This window comes from Sciurus vulgaris, assembly GCF_902686455.1.
Source record: "Sciurus vulgaris genome assembly, chromosome: 17".
Classification (NCBI taxonomy): Eukaryota; Metazoa; Chordata; class Mammalia; order Rodentia; family Sciuridae; genus Sciurus; species Sciurus vulgaris.
The window spans coordinates 72,038,985-72,066,388 of NC_136478.1; the positions used below are offsets into that span (position 1 = coordinate 72,038,985).

The following is a 27,404-nucleotide window of genomic DNA, read 5'->3' on the forward strand; positions in this document are numbered from 1 at the left end:
GCTGTAGGCTGGCGGTGCCTGGCACGCGGGCGGGTCCTAGCCGACCCTCGCACCTCAGCAAGTCGAGGCAGAGAGGGCTGCGGTGCGGATCTGGGCGTGGCGCTCTGGCTTCCCTGGGATTGCTCCACTTTCCACCACCACCAGGAAAACCAGAGCAGCCCTGAGCAACCACCCCATCCCGCTCTCCCTGCTCAGAGGTTGCAGCATTGAGAATCGCTCCCAGGTCCACTGGCGGTGCTCTGTGTCTGTCATGACCAGCCCGCAGTGTGGACGGACCGTGCAGCAGAGGTCCTGCACATGACTGCTGCAGCCCAGGTGGACGGTGGGTCCAGCCTGAGGACCGAGGCTCGGCCCTCGGGCGTCGTCCACCTGGGGAGCTGCCTTCCTGGTCCCTGGCTCACTTCAGGTTGCCTCTTGAATTTTTCTGTCACAGGCACTATCCTGCGTCAGCAGGATTTCCAGGTACTCCAGGACCATGCTGCATCCACTGGCCAGTCAGATGTGTGGGCTGGCTGGTGGCGAGTGCTGGGATGCGCTCTGCTCTTGCACGTCCGCCAGGCGGAGCCCCAGATGGGTGTGCTGCACCTCCCCTGTGCCAGGTGCAGGCGGGGACACTGTGGGGTCAGCCACGCAGTATGCCAGAAGTCCTAGTGGCAGGATGGACAGTGGCCAACTGATGCAGCCTCTCTCTTTTTTTTTTGGTACAAGGGATTGAAGCCAGAGGCTCTCACTGAGCCACATCCCCAGCCTTTTTAGATTTTATTTTCAGACGGGGTCTCACTAGGTTGCTGAGGCTGGCTTTGTATCGTGCTCCTCCTGCCTCAGCCTCCCAGGCAACTGGGATTACAGGTGTGCGCCACCCGGCCAACTCTGATGCTGGCTCTTTGAAACCTTGTGACCTGTGCCTTGCGCGTCTTGATCTCTCCCAGGAGGGGCGGAGAACCTTGCTCACCTGCAAGGCGACCAAGTCAGTGCTGTGAGCTGACCCTGGCCCTCTTGCCCCAGGTCCCGCTTGCTCTGTGTTCCCCAAAGGCCACGGCTCGGCCCTCCACAGCGATGGAAGGGGACCAGTTGCACACCTTCACCAACTACGGGCTGCAGTGGAGCCTCAAGGAGCTGGACAAGGAGGAGCTCGGCACCTTCAAGAGGCTGCTGAAGGAGAAGTACTCGGAGCTGAGCTCGTGCTCACTCCCGTGGGCGGAGGTGGATGCCGCTGGCCCAGAGGGGCTGGCCGCCCTCCTGCACGAGTACTACATGGGGCCCCTGGCCTGGGCCGTCTGCATCAACATCCTGGAGGAGATGAGCCTGCTTATGCTCGCGGAGAGAGCGCGGGACGAGATGAAAAGTAAGGCCCGGCGTGGGGGGAGGGACGCCATCCCCTGGTCGGGTCACCTCTGCCGTGGGCATCTGAACGGCGAGAAGCCACTGCATCCTCCGCGGCTGGAACTTGGCGCAGGGAGAAGAGGTAGAGTCTGGGTTTGGTCGGTAAGAGCGTGAAGTCACGCTGCTCCCTGGTGCAGTCCTGGCCACCTCCTGAGCCCACGTCTGGGAGTCGCGGCTCCTGGTGACCGTGAGTGAGGCCCATGTGACTGTGCATAGCAAGCGTCTGTGTCTCCCCCGGCCCGGCAGAAGACCTGGAGCTCAGGGGCTGCGGAGGCTTTGGGCTGGACCTCAGCAGGGGCGTCAGATCAGGCGTGATTCTACCTGAGCAGGGGATTCCGTCAGGTCCTGTGGAGATGTCCCTGTTCATAGGACTCGAGGCCTCCGGTCGGGGGACTGGGCCCGAGTGAGCGGTGTGGGGATTGCTCCTGAGGGTGAGCACCGCGCGCCCCCAGTAGGCCACCTGGCAGGCAGGACGAGACAGTGTGTCCTGGACGGTGGCTGCCACCTGGCTGTGCTGTGGGCACAGGAGTCTGACCCTGGGTGCCCTCCAGGGCTCCATGTGGGATAAGCAGAGCTCCTGGGCTCGTCTGCGTCCCTCGTCACGCGGCAGCGACGAGCTCACCCCTGGCTTGGATGGGTGCTATGGCCAACCCCATTCTCTCTCCCCTGTTGTAGAATACTTGGCGTCTAAGATCTCGGGAAATTCTGAGCCAATTCAGACTGTCCACGGACCCAGTGGAGAAGCAGCACCAGGTTTGTGTGGGTGGTGTCAAGACGGTGGCACGACGTCCGTCATCCCCAGAGCGCACGGAGAATCTTCTCACGTGCTCGTTACTGTCTCCACATTCAGAGAAATGTATTTTCTTCCATTTAGCTGTCACTGGGTTGTAGTGCCTCTTGATGTATTTTGGATACTAGACCCTTAACAGATGCAATTGGCAAATATTTTCCCCTTGGAGTTTTTCACTCTTTATTTGTTCTAATTTGTTGTGCATGACAGTAGAATACAATTATACATTTTGACAGATCATACATGGAGTCTAATCTCTCATTTTTCTGATTCTACATATTACAGGATGACATTGGTCAAGTCATACATGTACAAGAGGCAATAATGTCTGTTTCACTCTACTCTCCTTCCTACCCCATACCCTTCCCCCCTTCACACCCCTCTACCTAATATAAAGTAACTGTTTTTCCCTATCCCCCCACCTTATTGTGAATTGGCTTCTGCATATCAGAAAACATTTGGCCTTTGGTTTTTTTGTTTGGCTTAATTTCACTTAACATGATATTCTCTAACTCCATCCATTTACCAGCAAATGCCAGAATTTCATTCTTCCTTAAATTTGAGTAATACTCTATCGTATGTTCTTCAAAAGAAAAAAATCTTAATTTTTTGAAGGCAAATTTGCTTGAGCTTTTAGTGTCCTATCTAAAAACTGTTTCCTAGCCCAAGATTATGGCTTACGCCAGCATTTTCTTGAGTTTTATAGTCATTTATCTTAAGAGCAATTATTTCAGGCTGGGGATGTAGCTCAGGACTAGAGTGCTAGCCTGGTGTGAGCAAGTCATGGGTTGAGCCCTGACACACACACACACACACACACACACACACACACACACACACACCCCACTTAGTTCCGTGGTCTGTTTGAGTTAACTGCATGAGGTGTGAGGTAGGGATCCAGCTTTGTTCCTTGGCCTGGAGTTAACTGCATGTGGCATGAGGTAGGGATCCAAGTTTGTTTCTTGGCCTGGGGTCTCCGGTTCTGCCAACATTGTTGAAGGTGTTCTTCCCCACTCAGCTCTGAAGTGCTCTTTCCAAGGAGTCGAACAGAGGCAGGGGTTTGCTTTTGAACTGTCCTGGCCCATCAGTCCATGTGTCTGTCCCCATGGCAGTATCACACAGACCTAACCACTGTTCATGGCTATCTTTGACATCAGGAAGTGTGGTTCTCTAATCTGTCCTCGAGATTTCCAGGCCATTCCAAGTCCCTTAGACCTTTCTGAATTTCAGGACCACCTTGACAATTCATTCAAAGAAGTGCTCTGGGGTTTTGACGTTGGCATGAAATCACTAGATCGATACTGGGAGTATCTCCCTCAGAGGAGGAGTCTTCAGCCACGAATACAGGGTGTTCTTGCCTCGGCTTTGAGTCTCTTGCAGTTGTTGGGTGGCTTTTGGTAAACAGGCCTTGCGCTTCTCTTGCAGAAACTGCACAAACTGTAGAGCGAGATGGTGGGACAGACGCAGAGCCCTGCGGACCAGGTAAGGAGAGCCCGAGTTCCTGGGGCAGCAGGCGGCGGGTGGAGGAGCAGACTGTAGAGCCCAGACGGGTCCACACGGGGTCCACGTTGCCTCCCGCCACCCTCCTTGGTCTTGTGTGTCGGCTCCCCTGGGAACTCTCTGTTGGCACCAGGGACAAAGCTGGGTAGTTCACTGGCCTTCATTCACTGGCCTCAGGCACAAACTTCCTTGGCTCTAATCGGAGCTGAGCACAGGAAGTGCCTCGAAATCCGAGGTTAACCCCTGCCAACAAGTCTTGTGTAGACGGTTGCTGTCATGCAGAGCCACAAGGGACTGTGGCGATAGTTCTCAACCTGGGATTGGCACGAGTCCTGAGTCCTCTGTCAACACTGAGGACGGCGCCAGGTGCACAGGTGGCGTGAAGCAGGCGTGAGCCAGGGGTCAAAGGGGCTCCAGGAATGCGGCTCGAGGCCCTCGCAGGATGGGTGGCTCCGTGATCCTCCCTGGCCACAGGGAACACGGGACACCTTGCCTCTCCAGCCCAACACCATGACCGTCGCCCTTTCCCAGGAGTACGCCCCCTACTGGGCACTTCCCGTAAACGGAAAAGTGCAGCCTCAGTGACCAGCTGCCTTGGCCTGGCCTCCAGCCATCGGGGTGCACGTGGGGGGTTCACTTTGGTGCCTGACAGCTGGCCTTCCACGTCATCTCCAGCTGGCGGGAATCTGGGTCGCGCCTACTTTGGCTGTTGAGAGAGATGCTGCTCGGGCACCTGTGCCCGGAAGCAGCAACGGCAGTGGGTGACCTGGCTTGAGTGAGACGCAGCTGGCAGGACCTGGAGTCTCGCCGCCCCGGGAGGTGCGAGGAGCCTCCTACCTTGCTGTTGGGGGAGCCTGTGGGTGGCGGCTCGGAGTAGTGACTGCAGGCCAGACTGAGATGGTGCCCGGCGGGCGCCTTCCCCTGGCACCAGGCGGGTGCCCCTGTGTCAGCCTTCCATTCGACCAGTACTTGGGAAACTGTGGCTGCCCTATTGCTGGCTCCAAGTGCTCTCTTGACAACTTGCCCAGGGCCCTGCTGAGGCTGGTGGGGACCTCCATGTCTGAGCTTCATGTGGCCCTCACCCCAGCCCATGGGGGAGCCACAGGAGTCCCCCTGTCCCCAGCAGCCTGCCGTGGAGGGTGGAAGGGGCCAGAACTAGAGGACCTCTGAGCAATGAGGGCCACACCCGTTCCCAGGAGGCTTGCGATGGAAACCTTGTCCTAATCATGGCTCACGGGACTCGGAAGGAACGAGTTTGGGGCTGGAGGTGAATGACGAGGCGTTCTGATGCTCTGAGGTCCCGGGCCCCCGTGGGTGGCGAGCTGGACGCAGGAGCCTGGGCCTCCAGGGGGGTGTTGCACGGGAGAGCCCCGTTGGCGATCAGACCCGCGGGAGAAAAGCAGCTGCTGAGGAGCAAGCAAAGCAGCCGGGTCCCCCGCCGGAGCCCTGCCTGCGCCGCACAGCCAGTCCCATGAGGAGCGCCCTGGGCCCGCCCGGCTCCTGCGCAGAGACTGGTGCTCGGCTTCAGAACCACGAGGTGGAAGTTTTCAGACTTCTGTGTGGATTTTGTGTGAAATTAGTGGTCATACACACACTGGTGCGGTCTTGCTGTGGTTTTTGTAAACATAATGGTAGGACCAGAAAATCGAAGGTCCGTGACGGGTTTTTTGTTCACCGAGACCTGTCGGAACTAGAAGAGGATGCTGACACAGCCGGCGAGCCGAGCTGAAGGACAGAGCCCTGTTCTTGTGGAGCGTGCAGATGCGAGAAGCAACGAATTCAGGGTGAACGCAGGAGAAAAGCAGCATGACTGGACAGTACGGTTCCCAGGCGCTGCCTGGTGCGCTCGGCCAGCCTGAGCCGCGCTCAACTCGCCAGCCCACGGGAAACCTGGGGGTAGGAGACTGGAGCCTCACCTCACATCCCGTGGACACTGCAGTGAAGCTGGGACTCCCGTCCGGCGCTGACTCCGAGGGATGTGCCCCTCTGTAGAGGCGACTCCGGGCTCTCCGTAGATGCTGGGTCTGCATGCCTGTCCACAGATGGAGAATTTAGGGCCGCGGTGCCAGATCCGCAGCCCCGCGAGCTTCTGCCTTCTGAGACCATGTAGGTTACCCGACGAAACTCCAGTGCCCACAGGGCCCAGGCGCTGAGGACCCCGCGGGTAGGGAAGCCACCCGAGGGGCAGAGCCGTGAGCAAATGGAAATTCTGCACGGCAGGTCTTGGGGTCTGAGGGACGTTGGAAGAGCAGAGTCTGGAGCTTCTGAGAAACCACAGTTGCAGGGGATGAGGGACAGTGCCCATCACGGCTAGGAAGGAGCCGAAGACCCGGCCCTCGGCCGTCTGCACCAGGATCTGCTGATTCCGGCCCAGGGCCTTGGTGCGCGTGTTTGTTGTGCTCATATGTGTGGGTACGTGTGTGTAGATGGTGGTCGACTCGGGGTAGTTGGGGTACCGTCACCACACCCTCCGTTTCTTGATGGTGAGTGCATTCAGGTTCATTCTTGATCTGCTAATTCCCCGTTGGTCACGCGCTCCCTGCCGGTGTTTCGCTCCCACTAAAGACGTCTTTCTTCCACTTTTGTCTTTGTGCCGCTATCTCCTGTCTGCCCAGGCCCTGGAGGTGCCGGGTGGGGCTACAAGGCCAACGTGATAGCCAGATTCACCGCAGAGTTGGCCACGCACCCCCGCCTGCAGAGAGCTGACGACTGGCCAGAAATGCAGGAGCTGGTTGACGCTTTTCACGCAGATGAGAGGGGCTTCCGGACGCGCACCGTGGTCCTGCACGGCAAGTCCGGCACGGGCAAGTCGGCTCTGGCCCGAAGGCTCATGCTGAGCTGGGCGCAGGGCACGCTCCTCCAGGACCCCTTCTCCTACGCCTTCTTCCTCCAGGCCAGGGATGTCCAATGGATGGGCAAGAGAAGTTTTGCAAAAATGATCACCAGAGAGTGGCCAGACTCCCAGGCTCCAGTGGAGGAGATCATGTCCCAGCCCGAGCGGCTCCTGTTTGTGGTGGATGGCTTTGACGAGCTGGTCCCCGAGCTCTGTGAGGACGACGAGCGGCTCTGTGGCGACTGGACCGAGGAGCAGCCGACCTCGATCCTGCTGTACAGTCTGCTAAGGAAGGTGCTGCTGCCGGAGTCCTCCCTGCTGGTCACTGTCACCGACGCGGGTGTGGAGAAGCTCAAGTCGCTGCTCCAGTGCCCCCGATACCTGATGGTGGGCGGAATGTCACTGGAAAGGAGGACTCAGCTGCTGCTGGACCACATCACAGATGACCCTTGCCGGACACAGCTTTTGCACTCGGTGGTGGACGGTCACCGGCTCCTGGACCAGTGCCAGGTGCCCACGGTGTGCCTGCTGCTGGGCACAGCCCTGCAGCTGGGGAGGAGTGTGGCCCCCCTCTGCCGGACCCTGACGGGCCTGTACGCCGCCTTCCTGTTCCACCAGCTCAGGCCCCGAGAGCCGCTGCCTCGCTGCCTCAACCAGGGCGAGCGGGTGGCCCTGAAGGGCCTGTGCCGGATGGCGGCCGAGGGCGTGTGGGCCACGCGCTCTGTGTTCTACAGAGACAGCCTGAGTGTGCACGGGCTGCAGGTGGCCAGGCTGTCTGCCCTGTTCCACATGGACATCCTCCTCCAGGAGGACCGCGGGGGGGTCAGCTACACCTTCCTGCACCCCAGCCTGCAGGAGTTCTGCGCCGCCCTCTTCTACCTCCTGGAAGGGCTGGATCGGGGGCAGGGCCGCTACCTGCTGTTCCTCGAGAACCTGCTGCAGGACTCGGAGAGCCCGCAGACGGCGGCCCTGGGCTCCCACCTGTTCTGGATGAAGCGGTTCCTGTTCGGGCTCATGAGCAAGGACGTGCTGAAGGAGCTGGAGGCTCTGCTGGGCTGCCCTGTGCCCCTGGCCGTGAGGCCGCGGCTCCAGCGCTGGGTGTCCCTGCTGGCCCCGGAGGCCGCCACGGCCACCCCCCGGGACCTGCTGGACGCCTTCCACTGCCTTTTCGAGACTCAGGATGAGAAGTTTGTCCGCTCGGCACTGAGTGACTTTCAGGAAGTGCGGCTTCCGATCAACCAGAGGATGGACCTCATGGCCGCCTCCTTCTGCCTCCAGCACTGCCAGCGTTTGCGCAAGATTCAGGTGGACGTCAGAGACATATTCTCGAGGAGCGAGCTCACCCAAGTGTGCCCCGTGGCCCCCCGAGGGTGAGTGCCTCCTGCGGTTTTGTTCTGGGGCTGGGGTTGGATGTGGTTCCCGAAATGGCAGGGTCCATTGATCCTTGTTGCACAAACCGTGCGGATCCCCTGACTAAAACGACCTGACCCGGCTCACTGTGGACAAGCTCGAGACTGTAGGAGAGGGTCTGGGCCTGGAACCCAGGGGCATGTGGTCTTTTTTCAAAGCTCTCTATCGATTGGCTCCTTCTGACTCACACTGCCCTCTGGTGTAGGGTCCAGAGCTGGGCTGACGAAATTTTGTGCAGTGACAGACATGTTCCATAACACCTTGTCCAATATGGCGGCCACTACCACATATGCCTATTACACTCTTAAAATGCCATGAACACTTAATTGAACACTCCTTTAGTGAGGAAGGATTAAAGTGGACCTTTAATCCTATTCCATTGCAGCTTGCGCTATGTATATGGTCACACGTGGATGGCGCTTACCATGTGTACTCAGTGCTGCTGGGCCTGTCTGATTGCCCATCCTCCCACAACCCACAGAGAAGCCCAGTCAAGGTGGCTCTTGCCACCTGTAGGTCTAAAACTCAGGTGTGCTACTTCCCAGAAGGTGATCTTGGGAAAGTTCCCCCACTGCCTGAGCCTGTTTCCTCATCTGCAAAACAGACTTAACTGCATCTACCAGTCTGGCTGTCATGAGATCGTATATGCAGTGGAAGCACCTGGAAATGGTGGCACTTGGTTAACGGGCAGATACTGGGTGGTAATGCCATCAGAACTAATCAAGGCTGGTGTAATTTGGCAGAGAATAACGGGCAAACCTGGTTTTGAATTTTAGCTCTGCCTTTAACGAGCACTGTGGCATTGACCACATGGGGGGGTAATTCCAACCTCTGGGGCTTAGAACTGCAGGAGATTCCCACACAGAGCAGGAAGCACAGTGCTTGCAGATGCCCAGGCCCTGACCAGTCCGCTGCTCGTGGTGGGAAACCATGAGGCCTGAAGCTTGCTCTGCAGGAGGAGCTCCGGCTGGGGCAGAAGAAAAGGTGCCGGCCGCCCTGCTCTGCCTTTCCACGGCTGGGGGAGCCCAGGCCCGGCACTTTCCTGCTGAGAAGCTGGGAACGTTACAGGAGGGGCTGAGCATCGCGGGCCTCACGATCTCGCCCCCAGCAGGGCGAGTGCTTCCGTTTCAGATGGCAGATGACTGCAGGTTTAAGGGCACAGTGCGATCGCGCGCGTGGGCTGGAAGTGGCTAAGCCAACTGGCGCTCCTCTTCTCCTGGGTATGACCTCTTCAGAGTGAGGGCATCTTAAGACCACTCTCTGAGCAATCTTGAGATAGACATTACCGATCCATCGCCAAGCTGTGCTAGTGACACTGACATGCGTTCCTCCCCACTGAGCTGTCGTCCCCTGGCCCGCGTCTGCCCTGCCACCAGGCTCTGGCCACCACCGCCCGGCTCGTGGCCCCTGGACCTGTCCAGATTCCTCGTGTGAGAGGTTGCGCATCCCTCTGTGCCTGGGTCGCTCACTCCCCATCTCTCGGGATTGTGGTCTGCTCTTTTATTTACTCCTCGAGGCACCCCCGTGAGATCGGCCGGCTCCTGGAGACATGGGCCCGTGGTGAGGTGGCCGCCGTCTGATGTGTGAACCGGCGTCACTGCTAGCTGTGCTGCCGCGGGTCCCTAGGACTGAGCCTTGGGCCCAGAGCTGTCTCCCTCACCCTCCCGCGAGGGCCACTCTGCTACTGAGTGCCGTCTGGGGTCCCTCACCCAAGTAGCTGCGCGGTAGTTGTCCTTCTGTGACTGGCTCGCTTCGCTCAGCTTCATATCCTCCAGATTCATCTGTTGCTGAAAATGGGAATTTTTCTCTTTAGTCAGATTAAATTCCATTGTGTTTCTACCACATCTTTAGCTACATTGATCCGCTACAGACATCGGGTGCTCCCAGGTCCGGGCTGTGGGGCGAGCCCCTCTTCGGGGTCCTGACGTGGGGTCTTTGGCTTCGTGCACAGAGGTGAGGCTGCGCGTCATGCCTTTCCTGTGGGATGGCCGTGCTGCTTCCACAGTGGCTGCAGCTTCTACCGAGGTGCCTAAACTCGAGCAGGAAAGCGGTGTGAGAGCAGGTAGCGCCTGCGCACCCCATGCTCCCCGCGGGGTGGAAACGCCTGGGAAGCGTCCGGGGGGCCAGCCGGTCCTGCAGCACGAGGGGCCTGAGGGGGCCTGGCTAGCCGCACGCGGTGGTCTCGCTCCTCGGACGTCGTCCCGGGCTGCTGGCGTCCGGGTCCCTCTCACGTCCGTGTCTCCGACAGGCTGCTGCGGAAAGCCCTGGTGGACGAGTGGTGGGAGAGCTTCTGCGCTGTCCTGGGAACCCACCCGAGCCTGCGGCAGCTCAACCTGGGAAACAGCGTCCTGAACAAGTGGGCCATGAAGACGCTCTGCGTCACGCTGAGGCGGCCGACCTGCAAGATACGCAGTCTGATGTAAGGCCGCCCAGCCCGGCACTGCCCCTCCCAGGACGCCCCGGCACTGCCACTGGAGACCTTGAGACCAGACTGTTGAAGCAGGGTCCCTTACTCGGGGTTCTGAAGGATGAGGGGAGCCCATTCCGGGCGATAGTTGCACTGGAGGCCACAGTGAGTGCAGAGCGCAGGGCCCAGACCTGGCCAGCCTGTGCTGAGTGCCTGCTGGTACTGAGCAAAGCAGCAGCTCAGCGCCAGGTGGCCCCTGGGGGCGGCCTGGGTGGGCGCTGATCTAGGCTCCTAGAGTAAGACCAAGTGCCAGGCCTAGTGCAGAGCTCTGCTGCCTGCTTTGCCTCCAAGACCAATGATGTTCCTGCAACGCCAGGACGGGTGGGTCAAGGTCTCGGTGGCCAGCCTTCCCCTGCCCCGCCCCGCCCCTCCTTCCGCTGGGCAGTTTTCCTCAGCCAGCCAGGCTGAGGAGTCTGGCTCCAGAGAACGGCGTGACCCCTCCTCGCCCCGTGACTGGACCTGCCCCGCGTCTGCCCCAAGTGTGCTTCCCTGGGAGCCTGCTCCGCCCGCAGCAGCACCCCTGTGAGCACCACCTCGCCCAGTGCTGGAGGTGCAGGTGGCAGCTGGCTGGGCCCCTCCTCTCAGAGCTCCCTGAGAGTCCTGCCATGAGGCTGATCCTAGGGTCTCCCGGGCCCTGGGCAGGGGCCCTGCTGGTTTTCCCACGCTGGGCCTGTCCACCTGTTCCCAACGGGCTGCGTCCGTCCTGCAGACGGACCCAGCCAGCACTGTAGGACGCGGGTCCTCCTCCCAGTGCCCTCTCCACGTTCCTATATAGTGTTTTAACATCAAAGGCAAAAAGCGACCTGAGAGCTGGCACTGGGGAAGGGCCCCACGCGACCCTGGTGCCTCCATCCGGCTGCAGATTCAAGGGGGCAGAGGTCACGCCCGGCCTGCAGCACCTGTGGATGACACTCATCGTCAACCGGAACCTGAGACGGCTGGACCTGGGCGGCACAGCCCTGCGGGAGGAGGAGGTGAAGGTAGCCTGCCAGGCCCTGTGCCACCCCAGCTGCCAGCTGGAGGCTCTGAGGTGAGGCCCGCGACACCCCACCTGCCAGTCAGAGGCCCCGTGGTGAGGCCCACGACACCCCACCTGCCAGTCAGAGGCCCCGTGGTGAGGCCCACGACACCCCACCTGCCAGTCAGAGGCCCCGTGGTGAGGCCCACGACACCCCACCTGCCAGTCAGAGGCCCCGTGGTGAGGCCCACGACACCCCACCTGCCAGTCAGAGGCCCCGTGGTGAGGCCCACGACACCCCACCTGCCAGTCAGAGGCCCCGTGGTGAGGCCCACAACACCCCGGCTGCCCTCGGGAGGCTCCATGGTGAGGCCCGCGACACCCTGGCTGCCCGTGGGAGGCCCCGAGGCGAGGCCCGCAACACCCTGCCAGCTGAAGGCTTCAAGGTGAGGCCCGCGACACCCCGGCTGCCCGCAGGAGCCTCGGGTCTGCATTCATCCTTTGCTTTTTATTCTGAAGCGATTCCTCACGGAAAGCAGCAGACCCAGAGCTGGAAGCCGGGTCTTGGTCGTGGTGCCGAGGGCGTCTCCATGGAGGGGGCAGGAGCCGGGGCCACCGAAGGGCGGGCAGGGTTGGAAATGGCCGAGGAGCCTCAGAACGGCAGGCTCGGGCGTGAGCACAGCAGTGACGAGCTCGGGTCTCGAGGGCCTAGAACACAGGAGGTCGTGTGCCCGGGCGGTCCTCCTGGCAGTCGGGTCTAGGTGACCACACATGCGCCAGCACCAGGGCCACTACCCGTTCTCCGTCCACTTCTACAGTGTGGGCCATCGGTGGCCTCTCTGGCCAGGTGCCAGTGGGTGGCCTGGCTGGGCCACAGTCCATCGAAGGGTCACCTGACCAGGAGTGTCTTGGTGGTGTCCAGCTTCTGGCGATGATCCCAGCTCAGTCGGTCGGCGGCTTGGTCTAGAGGTGCTGCCCCACGTGGCCCCCTGATGGGCAGCCTGAGCCCTGTTGTGGGCTCCAGCACCAGTGTCCGGCGGGCAGGGCAGGCCAGGTCGCCGTGCCACTGCACTCAGACACCGCACCCTCCCAGTGCAGCCGCGGAGCCGGCCAGAGGCGTCCCTGAGGGTGAGGAAGCTGCCCAGCGTGCAGCTCACAGGCCGGAGGCGGCCGCCAACTCTCCTTCCCACTCCTCCCGCCCCCCACCGGTGGGGGCTGGGGTTCAAAGGGAAAAACGGGACGTTGTCAGATAGGAGAGGGACGGGCCATTCAGGGCCTGGAGTGGGGACACGCTGGGTTTGCTCTGGCAGCTCAGAGTGGCAGGACACCTCAATTTCCCTCACTGCTGAATCCTTAAGACCTAGGGACACGTGGCCCGTGTCACGCCCCCAGGGTTGGTGGATAGTGCAGTGGACTGTTCAGCTCCCCTGTCGGGACATGATGTGGACAGCAAGTGGGCCACACTGTGAAGGACGGGCTCGGAATCCTGCTGAGTTGGCTTCTTGCCCTTGGCGGACGTCTTGCCCATAGAACTGGAATAGGTTCCGCCCACAGGCTCGCCACTGCAGACTAGAAGCACGGAGGGAAATGTCAGCGTGCCCAAGTGACGGCACAGCGGCCGGCACAGCGGCCGGCGCAGCCTCGGCACGTTGGGTACTAAGCCACCCCCAGGAGTCCGCGGGAGGACTGCCTGGTGCTGTGCGAGGATGAAGCTGTGGGCATCTGGGGAGTTGGGTACCCAGAGCCGAGCGGACACCCGCCCCCCGTGTGCGTAGGGGCTGCTGGAGGGGTCAGAGGGCTACTCGGACCTCAGCTGGCTCTCGGTCGTGCAGCGGGACCTGCCACGAGGCCCCTGGGCGTGCGGTGCTGCTCCACTCACGAGGAGGTGGGCCGGCTGGCATGCATGTCGGGCATCTAGCGTGCCCGTGGGGTGGCAGCGTCATCCCTGTCCACAGGGTGGACTCTGCTCGGAGGACGCTGGGCTGCCCGAGTGGCAGGTGGGCTCAGAGCGGAACATCCGGGTCACGGTTAGATGCATCCTCTGCTCCCGGGTGCCCCAGGGGTCTGGGGTTAGGCCTCTGGCAAACACTGTGTGCCTGGCAGGCTCATGGCTGCTGGGCACTGGGGAGCCAGGCAAGCCAGCCTCTGCCTCAGAGGTGACATTCTAGGCAGGAACGTGGCTGTACAGGACGTCCCCAGGTGTTCACTGCCGTGGGGACTTCAGTGGGCAGTGTAGGGCAGTGCGTCCAACCCGCTCCAAAGAAGCCAAACTGGGAGACCTGAGTGAGGACTGGGCGCGGGCTGTGCAGGTGAGGGGCAGCCTGCCTGACGGTGAGGCAGGAGCAGTGTCCAAGGACAGGAAGGACCGCAGAGGAGCGGGCCAGCAGTAAGGGGAGCGCCTCGTGCTGCCCGTCTCTGCAGGCTGGATTCCTGTGGGCTGACCCACGCCTGCTACCCGGTGATCTCCCAGATGCTTACTGCAGCCACCAGCCTGAAGTCCCTCAGCCTGGCGAGGAACAAGGTGACGGACGAGGGCCTGGCGCCGCTCTGTGCAGCCCTGCAGACCTCACAGTGCACCCTGGCGGAGCTGACGTGAGTGGCCCCACTACCACCCCCGGTGGGACCGGTGGGAGGGAAGGTGGCCTCCTGAGCACCCCAGCATGAGCACCCAGTGAGTAACATCTGCCTCTGCTTCTGAGCCACGCGAGGACGTCAGCGGGAATCTGCCCTGGGCAGCGTCCCGGGCAGCCCTGAAGCCCGTCAGCAGGAGGCAATGCCCCCAGGTGCCCCCACAGCTGGGGAGATTGACCCCCAGGGACGGGAGGCAGGTCCCCAGAAGATTCCCCCACCTGCTGCTGCGGGCAGGAGAAGGACAGGTCCAGGCATGATCTGGTAGGCCTGGGGGCATCCTGCCCTGCCCCGGTGGTGGGCAGCTATGTGCCCATGGCTGGGCTGCCATCGGGCAGGAAGGCAGGGATTTGCCCTGGCCAGTCTCCAGGCTGTGCCCGGCTGGAGCACGCAGCTCAGTTCCAGAGTGGCAGCCAAGGTCGAGAAGGTGGCACAAGTCACCCCCCCACGGCCAGAGGTCAGAAGATCCCGGCAGAAGCCACGGGCCCTTCTGCTGGTGGGGCCGGCCAGGCAGCGTCCCCTCGGGCAGAGATCTCTGGTCCACCGAGGGCCCGGGCACCAGGCGCACGGCAGGCTGACTCCCCACGTAGCACGGCCCCTCGGGAGCAGCTGTCAGGCTCTGGTTTTCTGGCGCTGCCCTCAAACAGCGGAACCAGAGACCGTGGGGCCCAATGGCCCACGACAGGATCCCTGGCTCACGGTGCTAGGGTGGGGGTGGACAGGAAAACCTTGCAGGGACGTGGGACGGGCTCCGGGGCAAACTGTTCATGGCCCCCTGGGCCCTGTCCTGCAGGCTGGACACCTGTGGCCTCACGGCCGCTGGCTGCCAAGTCCTGGCCTCGGCCCTTGCCAGCAGCTGCAGCCTGACGCACCTGTGCCTGTGTAACAACCCGCTGGGCAGCGACGGGGTGAGCCTGCTGTGCCGGCCCCTCCGGCTTCCCGACTGCGCCCTGCAGAGGCTGATGTGAGTGCCCCACATCCCGGGTGGCCATGGCTCCTGAAGCACAGAGCTGGGGCAGAGCGTGGGGGTGCTGCCTCGGAGGGACCGGAGGAGCCACAGGATGGGAGCCGGTCCCGGGACCCCCACAGACGCCTCAGCAACTTGGGAGCTTGCGTCAAAATACAAAAGCCAAAAACGGCAGGGACGTGGCTCAGCCCCCGCCCCCCCAGGGAAAGCATAGCCTTAAGCACAAGTGTGCGTTCCTAGTCCCACGGCTCCCGTGGGTGCGTGGGGTGCAGAGCCCAGCAGGTGGAACGGAGCCCACCCTGCGCTGTCCACACCTAATCCCCAGGTCCTCCAATGTGCCGCGTGACGTGGCGAAAGGGACTTCACGGCTCAGATTGAGGACCTCAAGATGGGACAGACCCTGGGTAGATTGTGGGGATGGCCAGGAGTAATCACAGGAGCCCTTAGAGGAGAAGCAGGATGCAGAGGAGCAGGAGGAGGGGCCGTCCAGCAAGGGGATGGCGCTGGAGGCCGGGAAGGCAGGGAGCAGCTCCTCCCTGGAGCCTGTGGAGGAACATGGCCCAGCTCCCTGCTCAGCCCCAGCTACGGGCAGCTCAGCCTTGGGGTCCGAGGAGAGGGAGGAAGAGAATCCAGCACCCCGCATGCCCAGTGCCCCTGCCCGTCTGTCCTGGTCAGAGGTGGCCCTTCCCCAGGGCAGTGACCTTGACCCTCCCTTGCCCTTATGTCCCACAGATTGAACCAGTGCCATCTGGACGTGGCCAGCTGCGGCTTCCTCGCACTGGCCCTTATGAGCAGCCCGCGGCTGACACACCTGAGCCTCAGTGCCAACCCCCTGGAGGACAGCGGGGTGAAGCTTCTGTGCGAGGCCCTGCAGGACCCAAGCTGCTGCCTCCAGGACCTGGAGTGAGTACTGAGGGTGGCCGAGCTGCTGGGTCCGCAGGGCTCGCCGTCCCCGTCAAGCGCCGTATTGGTGCAGCCAAGGGCAGCAACAGAGGCCCTGCGCTGGAGGGCCTGGCGGGCAGCACTGACGGCCTTCCCGTCCAGCCTCGCACAGGCTGCCGGCCATGACCAGCAGAAGCTGGAACGTCAGGGACCTGAAACCTGGGCTCTGTCCCACGCTCCGCCCTCGGTAGTCGGGTGTGATGCAGCAGGACACAGCTCTGCACTCGGGGCTGGATGTGACCTTAAATCCCCTGAAGGCGGGCACTTCCCTTGGGTCCAGTGTCGCAGGAGCACTTGGTGGCACTGTCCGTCAGTTCCAAAAGCGACTGGTGGACGAAAGAGGATGGTTCTGAGCCCTCTGCCCTCCCGTAGTGAGTGGAGGCGGATGGAGTGTCTGCCCCCAGGGTCGACGGCTCCTCCCGTGGTTCTAGCTGGCCCTTCAAGCCCTATGTCCACGTGGAACCTGTTGACTGGAGACTACTCCCCTCCTTGAGGACTGGGGATCGTGGGATCCTTGGCGCATTGCTCGCCCACACTGGCATCTGAGCAGTCCTCCCTTGCCCCTCGGAGCTGACACTCTTAGCTGTGTCCCTGCACCTTGAGCTGCGAGTCTCCCGAGGACTCTGACCCAGGGTTCACTCCGCCTGTGGTTCCCAAGCTGAAGATGCAGGTCGAATGTGCCTTGTCCAGTGCCGGGGCCAGGAGTGTCCTGGACTTTGGGTCCACCTCGGTCTGGAACATCTGTGTAGAGGCAGGACGGGCCCAAGTCCACACCAGTCGCTTTCACGTACAGCCCCGTGGGGCCTGAGGGGACTTCACGCAGTCTTCAGTGCCCTGTGACGACTGACCTGTCACGTGAGGCCAGCTGTGGGCATGGCTACTTGGGGCGTCTCGTCAGTGCTGGCTTTTCTTTTTTTTTTTTTTTTTTTTTTTTTTTTTCTTTTTTTTGAGCATTTTGGGTTTTGGACGCCCAGCCTGTGCAGTTCTTGGACCCCTGGGTCATCCCACCCAGCTGAGCCCTGCCGCTGTCCCTCAGGGTCATCCCACCCAGCTGAGCCCTGCCGCCGTCCCTCAGGGCTGCTCCACCCCCACTGCCCGTGCAGCCTGGGATCAGAAGGCCCCTTGCTCCCCTTGGGACCCAGCCCACGGCTCAGCAGCCCCTGCAGCCACCTTGCCTCTGGGCTCCACCTGCTCCTGTCTGTCCCCCTTGTTCCCCTTGAGTCCGGCCCCTCTAGGTGAGGCTCAAGCTCTGACCTCGCTTCCAGAGCCTCCCCTCCCAAGCCTCAGGGAGCGAATGAGACCCCGGTCTCCATGGTTGCCCACCGGCACTATCCCTGAAAGCCGGCCACCTCTGGTCTCCGCAGGCTGGTGAGTGGCCAGCTCACGGCAGCCTGCTGCGAGAGCCTGTCCTGCGTGATCGCCAGGAACAAGCACCTCCAGAGCTTGGACCTCGCCGCCAACGCCCTGGGGGACGGCGGGGTGATGGCGCTGTGCAAGGGGCTGCAGCAGCCGGGCAGCGCACTGAGGAGACTCGGGTAGGCTCCTGGGGTGGCCTTGGAGGGGCGCTCAGAGGAAGCAAGGGCGCAGGTGTGGAGAGTGCTGGCCGCTGGTCAGCTCGGACAGGTGCAGCCTAACGTGGGCCTGGGCCTCGTCCAGCCGCCTATGGATGAGATGGGGGCAGTGGGCACGTTGGAAGGGTCTGGGAGAAGGCCTGACGTTCCCAGCAGCGTGGTGCTGGGCCAGGGGTGGGGGCCTGCCTGGCCCTCCAGGACGGCAGGGCACTCGCACATCGCCCAGGGGCGCCCACACCGGAGGGCCAGTTGCTGGGCTCTTCAGGACACTGCTGAGGGTGCTTGGAGCACAGGCAGCCGCGTGGGCACCCGCCATGGCGTGTGGACCTGGGAAGCACACCAAGTGGGCGGCCCAGACCCAACGCCACGTGTGCCGATTCCATCAGCAGGAAGTGGGCAGCACGGTCAACTCTGCACGAGGTGGATGGGGCGCAAGGAGGGCGGGGAGCCACAAGGGCACCTCGAATGAGGAGGATGCTGCAGAGCTGGGGGAGGCAGGGCTGCCCCGCGGGCTCCACTGCCCTCTCTGAGTACTGCCTGGGTGCCCACATCTGCACGGCCCTCTCTAGAGCAGTCCCTGCCCTCTCTAGAGCAGTCCCTGCCCTCTCTAGAGCAGTCCCGTCCCTGCCCTGCCCTGCCCTGCCCTCAGGCAGGCTGGTGGCAGGGGTACTTGAAAGTCACCGAGGACCTCCCACCTTCCGGGTATGGGTTTTCCAGCCAGCCTGTCGGCCCCTCCTGGCTCCGTTCTGCCCTCTTCCTGTGAGCCTCTGGCCTACCTTGTTCTTCCTGGGTCGTGAACAACCCCGCCCTCCAGACACCAGGGGAGCCGCTGCCAGGGAGCCTGTGGCACCTGCAGTCGCTGCTCCCTCCACAGTTGCTGTCACCAGCAAGAGACCCCACGATGCTGCATGCCCAGCCCCTGGTGCCTGTCCCCTCAGCTCCCACCTTTGTCCCCAGCCTCCCTCACCACGCGTGGCCCTGCGCCAGCCCCACCCTCTGCCACAAGAGGCAGAACCTCCATCTGAACCAGGACCAGAGCTGCCTCTGCCCTGACGCCTCGGCAGGCGCGGGCCTCCCACAGTCCTGGGTGAACCCTCACCGCCTGGCCCTCCACCGCCTGCAGCTGTGCTCTGGCTGGACGCTCTCCAGTGCGCCCATGGGCGGGGTCCTGCAGGTCCTGGTGGTGTGCGGCCCCTGCCGTCTCTGCCCAGTTCTGCTCCCTTGCGACTCCCGGCCTCTCGTCGCTCCCAGGACTGACCTGAGTCACTGGCAGCCCTCGGGGAGCTGGGGGTTGCCTGGGAACGAGTTTGCCATGGGAACCTCGGTCGGCCCTGGATCTCTGGCCAGAGACGGGATGCAGGCCCCACTTATCCCTGGCTGTCGAGGTGGAACACAGGGCCGGTGCAGGACTGGTGCCGACCCTGGGTTCTTTCCTGGGCACCCGCTGCCACAGGCTGGAGGCGTGCAGACTGACCACCGGGTGTTGTGAGGCGCTGTCCTCGGCCCTGACCTGCAGGGGGCGCCTGACCAGCCTGAACCTGGTGTGCAACAACTTCAGCCCTGCGGGGATAGCCCTGCTGTGCACGGCCTTCGTGCAGCCCTCCTGCAGCCTGAGGACGATCGGGTGAGTCCCCGGTAGGGTCCTGGAGCAAGGCCTGCTTCTCTGGCAGGCAGGCGAGTGGTGAAGTGACCGCTGGGCAGTTGAGGGCAGCTTGGAGCCTGCTCTGTCCCCCATCGTGGGTCTGGCCTGGTCCCAGGCTCCGCACTAGGCGTGGAGGTGGGGGTGCAGCGCCTGGTCTGGGGGCTTGCTTTCAGCTGGGCTGGGAGGACGGGAGAGCACAGACGTCGAAGCTTGGACAGCAGTGATGGGTCCAGCCCCAGCCTGGCACCGCAGGAGTCTCAGCCGCTCAGCAAGCCCTGAGGCACTGCGCCCGTCGCCAGAGCAGGTTCACAGTGCTGGCCGAGGTGGGGGTGGTGAGCAGTGCCGTCTGCGTGTGCAGCGGCGTGGGGCGCCTTAGGGCAGTCCTGGCTGCACCCCCTGCCCTGAGTGGCTGGGACACTGACGTGCCCTCCTGTGAGGTACCCAGTCGGGTCTCAGGTGGAGCAGGGCAGGGACGTCGGAGGAGTCCTGCAGGAGGGAGTGCCCCGGCGTAGGAGTGGGTGGGCGCTCAGCATGACGTGGAGGGTTAGGTAGAAAGCTAAGGCTCAGGGTCACTGCAGATGGCCAATGCCAAGGCAGGAGTAAAATATGAGAGCCGTGGACTTGGAGGCTCAGCTCTCCCAGCAGCAGACGCTGGATCTGAGCCCTCGAGAGGCAGAGGCTCCCACAGGTAGCAAGAGGAGGGAGCAGTGAAGGCCAGGTTGACGGGGTGGGAGAGGAGCCTGTGGTCAGGGAGAGCCCCAGTCCAGACTTTGACAAATCTGAACTCAAGACCCAGGAAGGCCTCCAGCGTCTCTATGGCGTGGGGTATGTGACACAGGAGCTTGGGCAGGGCCCAGAACAGGACAAACACAGGTGGCCCAGCCCTGAGGGCCGCCCCGGTGAGAGCCAGGCTGAAGACAGTCTGCCCTGGGATGCCCCCGTGCTATAGGGCCAGGGCCAGGCTGACCCAGTTCCCAGGGCCAAGGTTCCATTCAGGAACACGGTCTCCCACCCGTGAAAGCCACAATCCAGAGGCATGGCTGCTGTGTGGTAGGGAATTGTCGGTGGAAGCTGGGGGCTCATCCTGGTGATGCATAGCTGTGACCCGGACGCGGGAGAACGGGCCCTGCGGCGTTAGTGACCCCCTCCCCTGCAGGGCAGTGTTGTCCTGGGCCGACCGCAGCTGTCTTGGTCACACCTCGCAGCAGAGGCTTCACGGGGTTTGGGGTTGGCATGCAAGTGACCAGCAGGAACTTGGGAGTGGTTGTGTGACCCACTGTGGCCTGGGTCAGAGGCAGGATGGCCAGTGGGCATGGGCATCTTGACACAGTTGACAGGCTGCTCCACAGCCGCTCGAGCCAACGCTGGAACCATAGCCACGGGGCTGGAGAGTAGGCCTGTGCCGCCACCCAGAGGCTCCAGGCGGCCTTTGGGGGTGGCGGGACGGTGGACGTGGTGGAGAAGCAGACTTGGTGTCTGCTGACTGACCTTTCATGAGCCTGTTTCCCCACCTACAAAATCTACTTAAATACCTGCCGCTCTCCTGGGGTGAGTCGGGAGGGGATCTGGACCTGTCCACCATAGTCTTCCAAACCCCAGGACGAGACCTGACACAGCCCACGCTCAGGAAGGGCGGTGACAGTGAGCAGAACAGGGACCCAGTGGGGCCTCCTGTGTGGTCGGGGGCTCCTTTGCCTGGAGGGACCGGCCCTGTTCAGCGGGGATGGTGCTGGCCGGCAGGCATGGAGGAGGCGGCTGGGTCCTCTGGGGCCCAGGGACTGCAGGAAGGGGGTCTGAGTCCAGGCCTCAGGCGTGCCCCCTCTGCCCGCAGCCTGTGGAAGGAGCAGTACCCCCCGCAGGTACAGCGGCTGCTGCAGGAAGTGCAGCAGCTCAAGCCGCAGGTGGCCATCGATGGGGACTGGTACGCCGTGGACCAGGACTGCCGGCGCTGGTGGAAGAGCTGAGACTAGGAGCCCCAGCCACGCCGCCTGGGCTCTAGGACGGCTCTGTGGGGGTGCGGGGCGAGCTGGCCCCCCCTCTCGGGTGGTGGTTCTTATCCCGCACAACTTGGTGGCCGCCTTTGCAAGCGGGGCTCTTCAAGTCTCAGGACTTTGGCATCTGTCTGTCCCACGTTGATCACAAAGGGAATAAAGTGAACACAGCATCTGGAAATGTACCAAGTGGGGTGTCGGCCAGCTGGGGAGGGGCTGTAAGGGCAGGCTTGGAGGACCTGGGTCCCGAGAGTGACTGCACATGCACTCCATTGCTGGCTCTGAAGCTCTGGCTGGACGTGGGGGTGGCGAGCCTGCCACACTCCTGCAAATGGGCTGGATTCCAGACCCGGTTTCCGAGTGTGGGCCCGCTCCCAGCACTCGGCGTCAGCCGGGGGCACCCACGGCCGGTGAGCCCCAACGGCAGAGGGTATCCGCTGGTCAGCCATGGAGGCCATATTCCCGGGTCAGCTGCTGGATGGGTTGAACAGGCTGAGAGCTCTGGCTGTCCCCTGTTGGCTGTCCCCTGTTGGCTGTCCCCTGTTGGCTGTCCCCTGTTGGCTGTCCCCTGTTGGCTGTCCCAAGACTGCAGAACGGCTCTTCTGTTCCCAAAGAGCAGGTGTTGGACAGCTGGCCACCTCCACACTCCTGGAGCACCTGGCAGGGGTTGCTTGGGCCCATGGCTTTGGAGGTTTCTGTCCAGGTGTGGCCCAGTTGCTGCTGGGCCTGGGTTGAGGCAGCTCATTGTGGGGGGAGAGGCCGGGGCAGGACAAAACCCCCTTGCCTCAGAACAAGCAGGGAGCAGAGGGGCAGGGAGCCCGTGCCCCTCAAGGACACCCTCATGACCCCGGGGCCCACCTCCCAGCAGCACCACCCTGGGCACATTCTGAGTCCAGCAGCAGCGGGACCTGTTTCTACGCCTGCTCCTGTGCTGTGCTGGACCACGAGCAGACGGCCTGGCTCTGACCTCGCCTGGCTCCTAGGGCAGTGCAGCTCCACCATCTCTAAACAAGGACCTGGGCACCGGAGGCCCGAGAAGCCAGCCAGCCGGCTGCAGCACCCACTGGAGCGCGGACGTGCCTCCTGGAGTCCCTCTCCACGGAGACGTCGCTGCCGGCCACAGGCACGGCCCCACTGCTTGTGCAGGCAGACTTGGCACCGCCGCAGCCTGGAGGGTCGGGCTGGTCTGCCTCCCCTGCACTTCGGCTGGGAGCAGCTGCCCTCGGGGCAGGAGGGACACCCGCCCAGCCTGTGGCTGCTTTGCGGGAGGACTAGGGCTCTTTCTGGGAGTCGGTCCACACAGCCGGTGCCTGGGCATGGGAACAGCATGTGGTGGGCAGGGGAAGGGGAGGGTGGGCAACGTGTAGTTTTCCAAGCTAGGAAGTCACCATGACACAGGCTCCTGATGTGACCACCCCGTCCCAGACCTGGTGGGTGGCCACCCCTGCTGTCGAGCACTAGTCATGCGACACAGCTTGGCCTTTTTCAAGAGACGTCACTTTGCACAGCGGGACACCCGGGCCTCCACTCCGTGCCCACCTGCCAGCGCCCGGCCCCAGGGATGAAGCCGCCTGAAGGCAGGCCCAGGAAGCAGCTGTGCCCCAGAAACCCTTGGTGCCTCAGGCCACACTGCTGTCCCAGCCCTTATAAGTGGACACTGGCCGAACGTCTGAGCCAGGAGCTTTCATTTCTGTGAAGTGGGAAGACGTGTATCTATGTGTTGGTTGAAGAGAGTCTGAAAAGCAGCCTCAGGCCTGCTGCCCAGGTCCCCTGCTGCTCAGTGACCAGAAGCCCTGGAGCCCTGGGGTGTGGGCAGGGGTGGGGCCCAGCTGCCTCTCCCAGGAGCACTTCTGGGACTGTGGGCCTCGGTCTCCGCTCCTGCTGCCCCTGCTGGAGGCCCTCACTCTGTTTGACGCTTCTGCGTGGAGGCTGCAGGCAGGCCTGCTGAGGGAAGCGTTTCCCTCTGGCCCTGGGCCCCTCTCCAGGTAGAGGAGTGGCCTGGTTGGGAGGAAGCTGGGACCAGCCCTGCTGGCGCTCTTCCCCAGCGGTGGCTCCTCTGGGGCTCAGGGCCCGCCACCTTCCTCCTCCTCCTCCAGTAGCGAGTTTCTGCAGCTGCCGACGCCCTCAGGGCCAAGCTCGGCAAGCTGCAGGTGCTTCCGCCTCGGGGACCTGTGGGTGGCAGAGTTGACACTGCAGTTCTGACTCCTTATTTGATCCCAAATTCTGTGAAATCCCTTCTGTGGGTACTGGGCTCTGGCTGACAGAAGCCAAGAGCCCTGCTCTCTCTGCTCTCTCCGTTCCACGGGGACCAGTGCAAGATCACCATGTTAGCAAGACAGCAGGAAGGCTGGTTGCTGTTGTCATCTGCAAAGGCCACTTTTTCTGCACTGCTTGTATATTTTTGAAAGTCAGGTTTGGGGTACAACTTACAGTAAAATGCCCTGTTCAGTGTGTGCTCGAAGCTTTGGAGCACAGCTGGACCACCACAATGAGGGATGGACGGCAGCCCATCTCCCAGAGTCCCCTGCCTGCCTGTGGTCAGCTCTTCCCCTGCTGCTGTCCCTTCTTGAGGCTGACCTGGAAAAGGCAGCTCTTTGGAAGGTTTTGGCAGAACTGAGCGTCGGGCAGTGCATGGGACGTGCTGCATCTGCTGCAAAGGCCCTGGGACTGCAGCCGGTGCCCGGGGAGAGGGGCCAGGGCATACGCCCCAGACCCCCGAGGACTCCGCTTTGCGTGTTCTGGGCACAACGGGAACAAACCCTCGTTCAGCTATCACAAGGAATGACATAAATGCATTCTGCAACTGCTCTTGAACATCAGATGGACTCCAAGATTTGTACCAGTGGCCCTCAGAGCCACCCAGGCCTCCAACCTCAGAAGTGGCCTCAGCCTTGGAGGTTCCTAAGCCTCCAGGCTCAGAAGGGGCTTCAGGAGCTCCTGGACCTCCAGCCGTAGAAAGGGCTGCACCATGAGCCCCCCAGGGTCTGAGGCTTCTGGCTTCAGGACCAGTCTGTGCTCACAGCATGGTGGAACTTCTCAGCCACTGGGGTCATGAGACCGACTTCCTGCTAACCACCCCACATGCATACATACGTATAAATATGTGCAGGCTGGTTCGGTTTCTCTGGAGCACCCTGGCTGATGCAGGAGGTTGCACCAGCATGGCAGCCACAGAGGAAAGGTGGGGAGCGTGGCTAGTGGCTGCATCTCTGTGGGCCAGTGGATCTTGCTCAGGGGGTTGGTGCACTCTGCCACTGGGGAAGGGGGCAGACTCCTGGCAACCAGGGACTCCTGGCTTCAGGGCTCCAGATGCCTCCCACCTCACCCTAGAGTTGAGCAGGGCCCCGCAAGAGGGCGGGGAGCCTGGCAGCCCGGAGGCTGCCTGGGGGCCAAAACTGACTTCCAGAAGGACGTGGGGCTCTTGGAGGTGATCCAGGAGCGGGTGTGGGTAGTCGGGAGAGGCTGCTCATGCCCCAACTGCCCCTTTCCTGTTCTTAAATTTGTGGCCAGGGAAGGAGCAGTTCAGGAAGCTCCCTGAGAGGGTGACTGGGGCAAGTCCCCTGCATTACCTCAAGTGGCCCTCACCTGGGGGTGGACAGCGGGGTGCAGCCTCCTGGCCAGTTCTGGGCTCCTCTGGGGCCCTTTCCTCCTCTGCCAGCCTGTAGCCAGGTAAAGTGTGTGAAGCCCGGTAATGCTGATGCCTTCAGCCACAGGCTGCAGAGCTGGTCACTGAAGAGAAGTTTCCAGTGTCCCATGCTGTGGTCCTGGGGCAAATGTCCTGGCACAGGGCTGCTGGGGCGCTCAGTTCCCCTGTGCTAGTGCACAGCATCTTCAGGGAGGTGAGCAGAGGAGGCACCTGACGCTGGGGACCACCCAGTTCTGTGCTGTAGTCACCTGTGTACTATAGGAGGCTCCAAATGCCAGGCCCGCTCTCCTCCATCACCCCAGTCTGAGAGTGGCGGTCCACCCTGGGCCGATCTCCCAAGCGGACACACCAATGTCTCCCCTCCCCTAAGAGGACCTGGTTCCCACATGATCCGCATGGCAAGGCATGGGTGGCTTTGCCGGCCTGTTGTGGGTGGGGATTGCTGTTTAGATCCATTGTGTCATGCCTCCTTTTCAGGGCTGAGTAACACTCTACTGCGTGCAGCCCGGCCCGCCCACTCCCCTAGGAGGAGCAGGCTCCTGCTGGTCTGCAGCACAGCAGAGCCCCGCCTCTGTTCAGTGCAGGACTAGACCAGGCGTGGGACGCGCCAGCTTGTAGATAGATGGTACCCACTAACCCAAGCCTCCTCCCAGTCCCTCAGGTGTCTGCCACACCGAAGCCCTCCCAGGACGAGGGGCAGGGCAGTCCCTCTGCTCAGCTGGCTGTAGTCTGACATCCTGGGAGTGCGGCACCCTGTCAGACTGCTGAGACAGGACACAATCTAGCTGTGGCTTTGTCACACCAAATGAGCGCACTGCAGCAGCTGGGAATCACTGCGCTTGGTAACAGCAGAAGTAGACGATCATAGGTGTGCAGCTGGTTGACAGACAGATGATGCCCAGGGAGATTAGGTGGATGACAGCATGGATGATGACATGGTGATAAGCACACAGAAGACAGGTACACACAGACTGAGTGGTTGACGGTCATGCCACTGGCAGGGGAGTGGATAGGGTGTGCTTCCACTTGATTTTAAAAACCCCGTGTTTTCCTCAAGGAGAATGTAGAGAGCAATGAGGAATGTGAGCTGCAATGAGACAGATTCTGTAACACTTTCTTCCAAGCGTAACTCCTTTTAAAAAAAAAACCTTATGACCAAACATACCAATTCTTGACCCAAACCCCCCGGCGTGGAACCAACCTGCGCACAGGCAGCTGCCACCCCTGCACAAGCATCCCAGGGGGCCAGTGAGGGTGGGCACTGCACATCACTGCTGGTTCTGCTGCTTGCTCCCTGGGAGGACCCGGGGGAAACTGGGCCTCTGAGTCCTCTGTGTCTGTGAAGTGGGGCAATGCCCTCGAGGCCGGAGGCAGGGGAGGCTTCAGAAGGATGCCTCTGCACTGCCCCTGAGACCCGGATAGGCTCTGTCCGTGGTGCTGAAGGACCTGACCCAGAGGCACCACCTGATGGGGGCCTCCTGGGAAGACCTGTCCATCAAGGCAGGAAAGGAGGTGAAGTCAGCAGGGTCAGCGACAACACCCTCCCCACACACAACCTCCTTGGGGTAGGTGGATCTCTGTTACTTTCCTTAACGTAGGAAACACTACACACACACACTCGCACATGTGCACACATGCAAAGACCTAACAGACACATGCACTAAGACACACATGGACACATAACAGACGCACAAATACACACATACACACGCTCACACCCCACATGCACCTCAAGTGCCTGAGCACACAGCCCCCAATGCTCTGTGAACGGAGGCTTCATGGTGGACAAGTTCAGGAGGCGACAGGCCCACTCCCTGCCCCATGCCCCACAGTATGCAGCATTTCAGAAGTTCTGGGCGGGACGCCTGCTTTGCAGTTCATTCAGACCACCAAATCTTCATTGCCGCCACGAGCCAGGTGAGCACTGTGTCCGTGCCAGGGAGCAACTCAACACTTGCCAAGGTACCTGCATGCAGGGCCACTGTCTGCAACATCAGCCTGGCCTGGAACCTGCGCGCTGCAGGACGCCCGGGACACAGGGATATGGGGAGTGTGCATACCCACGAGCAGCCTCCAGACTAGGAGGAAGCGATGGGGGCCCCTGCTCCCACTCCCCCACAGTGCCTGCTGCTCTCGTCTCCCCAAGACTTCCTATGAGTCCTGCCTCCTGCAAGCTGAGTCTCCCCTGGGCCTAGGAGATGAGTTCCACAAGAGGAAACTGACCGCCACGGTCACACTGAGCTCCAGAGCCCCTGGCAAGGAGCAGGTGCTCACTACACAGAGCGGTTCGGAGGGTGTGTGGGCTCAGGTGTGGGTGCAGCAAGTCTGCACAGACTACAGAGTCCAGAGTGGACGCCTTGAGTAATGGGTGCGAGGTCACCAAATGAGGTCGCAGGAATCCTCTCTGCTGCCACTGCGGCAAAGGCTTTGTGAGTTGGAAAGGTGGCCCACCTGCTTCCCTCAACTTGCCCACCCACACAGCGGGTGAACAGCTGCAGCAGCAGCCTGTGACAGGTGCCTGGGGAGAGCAGGCACTCTCCGTCCACGTGCAGTGCTGGGAACTCCCGTCCAGGCCCACGACACAGTGGCTTACTAACGTGTCTACTGGCAGTGAAGCAGACTCCTAAGTTAAGGAAAGTAACAGAGGCCCGGGGGTGAGCACAGCCAGGATTTGAG

At 62.0% G+C, this 27,404-nt stretch overlaps 1 protein-coding gene across 3 annotated transcripts; it reads left to right on the forward strand.

Moving 5' to 3' along the window:
- The first annotated feature begins 904 nt into the window (after nucleotides 1-904).
- On the forward strand, nucleotides 905-21,348 carry NLRP5 (NLR family pyrin domain containing 5). Of its 3 annotated transcripts, XM_079117802.1 has the most exons (12): nucleotides 905-1,345; nucleotides 2,059-2,136; nucleotides 3,599-3,655; nucleotides 6,289-7,876; nucleotides 10,165-10,335; nucleotides 11,246-11,413; nucleotides 13,763-13,933; nucleotides 14,763-14,933; nucleotides 15,669-15,839; nucleotides 17,243-17,413; nucleotides 18,903-19,073; nucleotides 20,923-21,348. In XM_079117802.1, the coding sequence occupies exons 1-12, from the start codon at nucleotides 1,057-1,059 to the stop codon at nucleotides 21,053-21,055; spliced, it is 3,339 nt and encodes a 1,112-aa protein (XP_078973928.1). In that variant the 5' UTR covers nucleotides 905-1,056; the 3' UTR covers nucleotides 21,056-21,348. The 3 variants fall into 3 exon arrangements, with proteins under 3 accessions (XP_078973928.1, XP_078973929.1, XP_078973930.1); XM_079117803.1 differs by lacking the exons at nucleotides 2,059-2,136; nucleotides 3,599-3,655; XM_079117804.1 differs by lacking the exons at nucleotides 17,243-17,413; nucleotides 18,903-19,073; nucleotides 20,923-21,348 and adding an exon at nucleotides 17,114-17,228.
- Nucleotides 21,349-27,404: the final 6,056 nt, after the last annotated feature.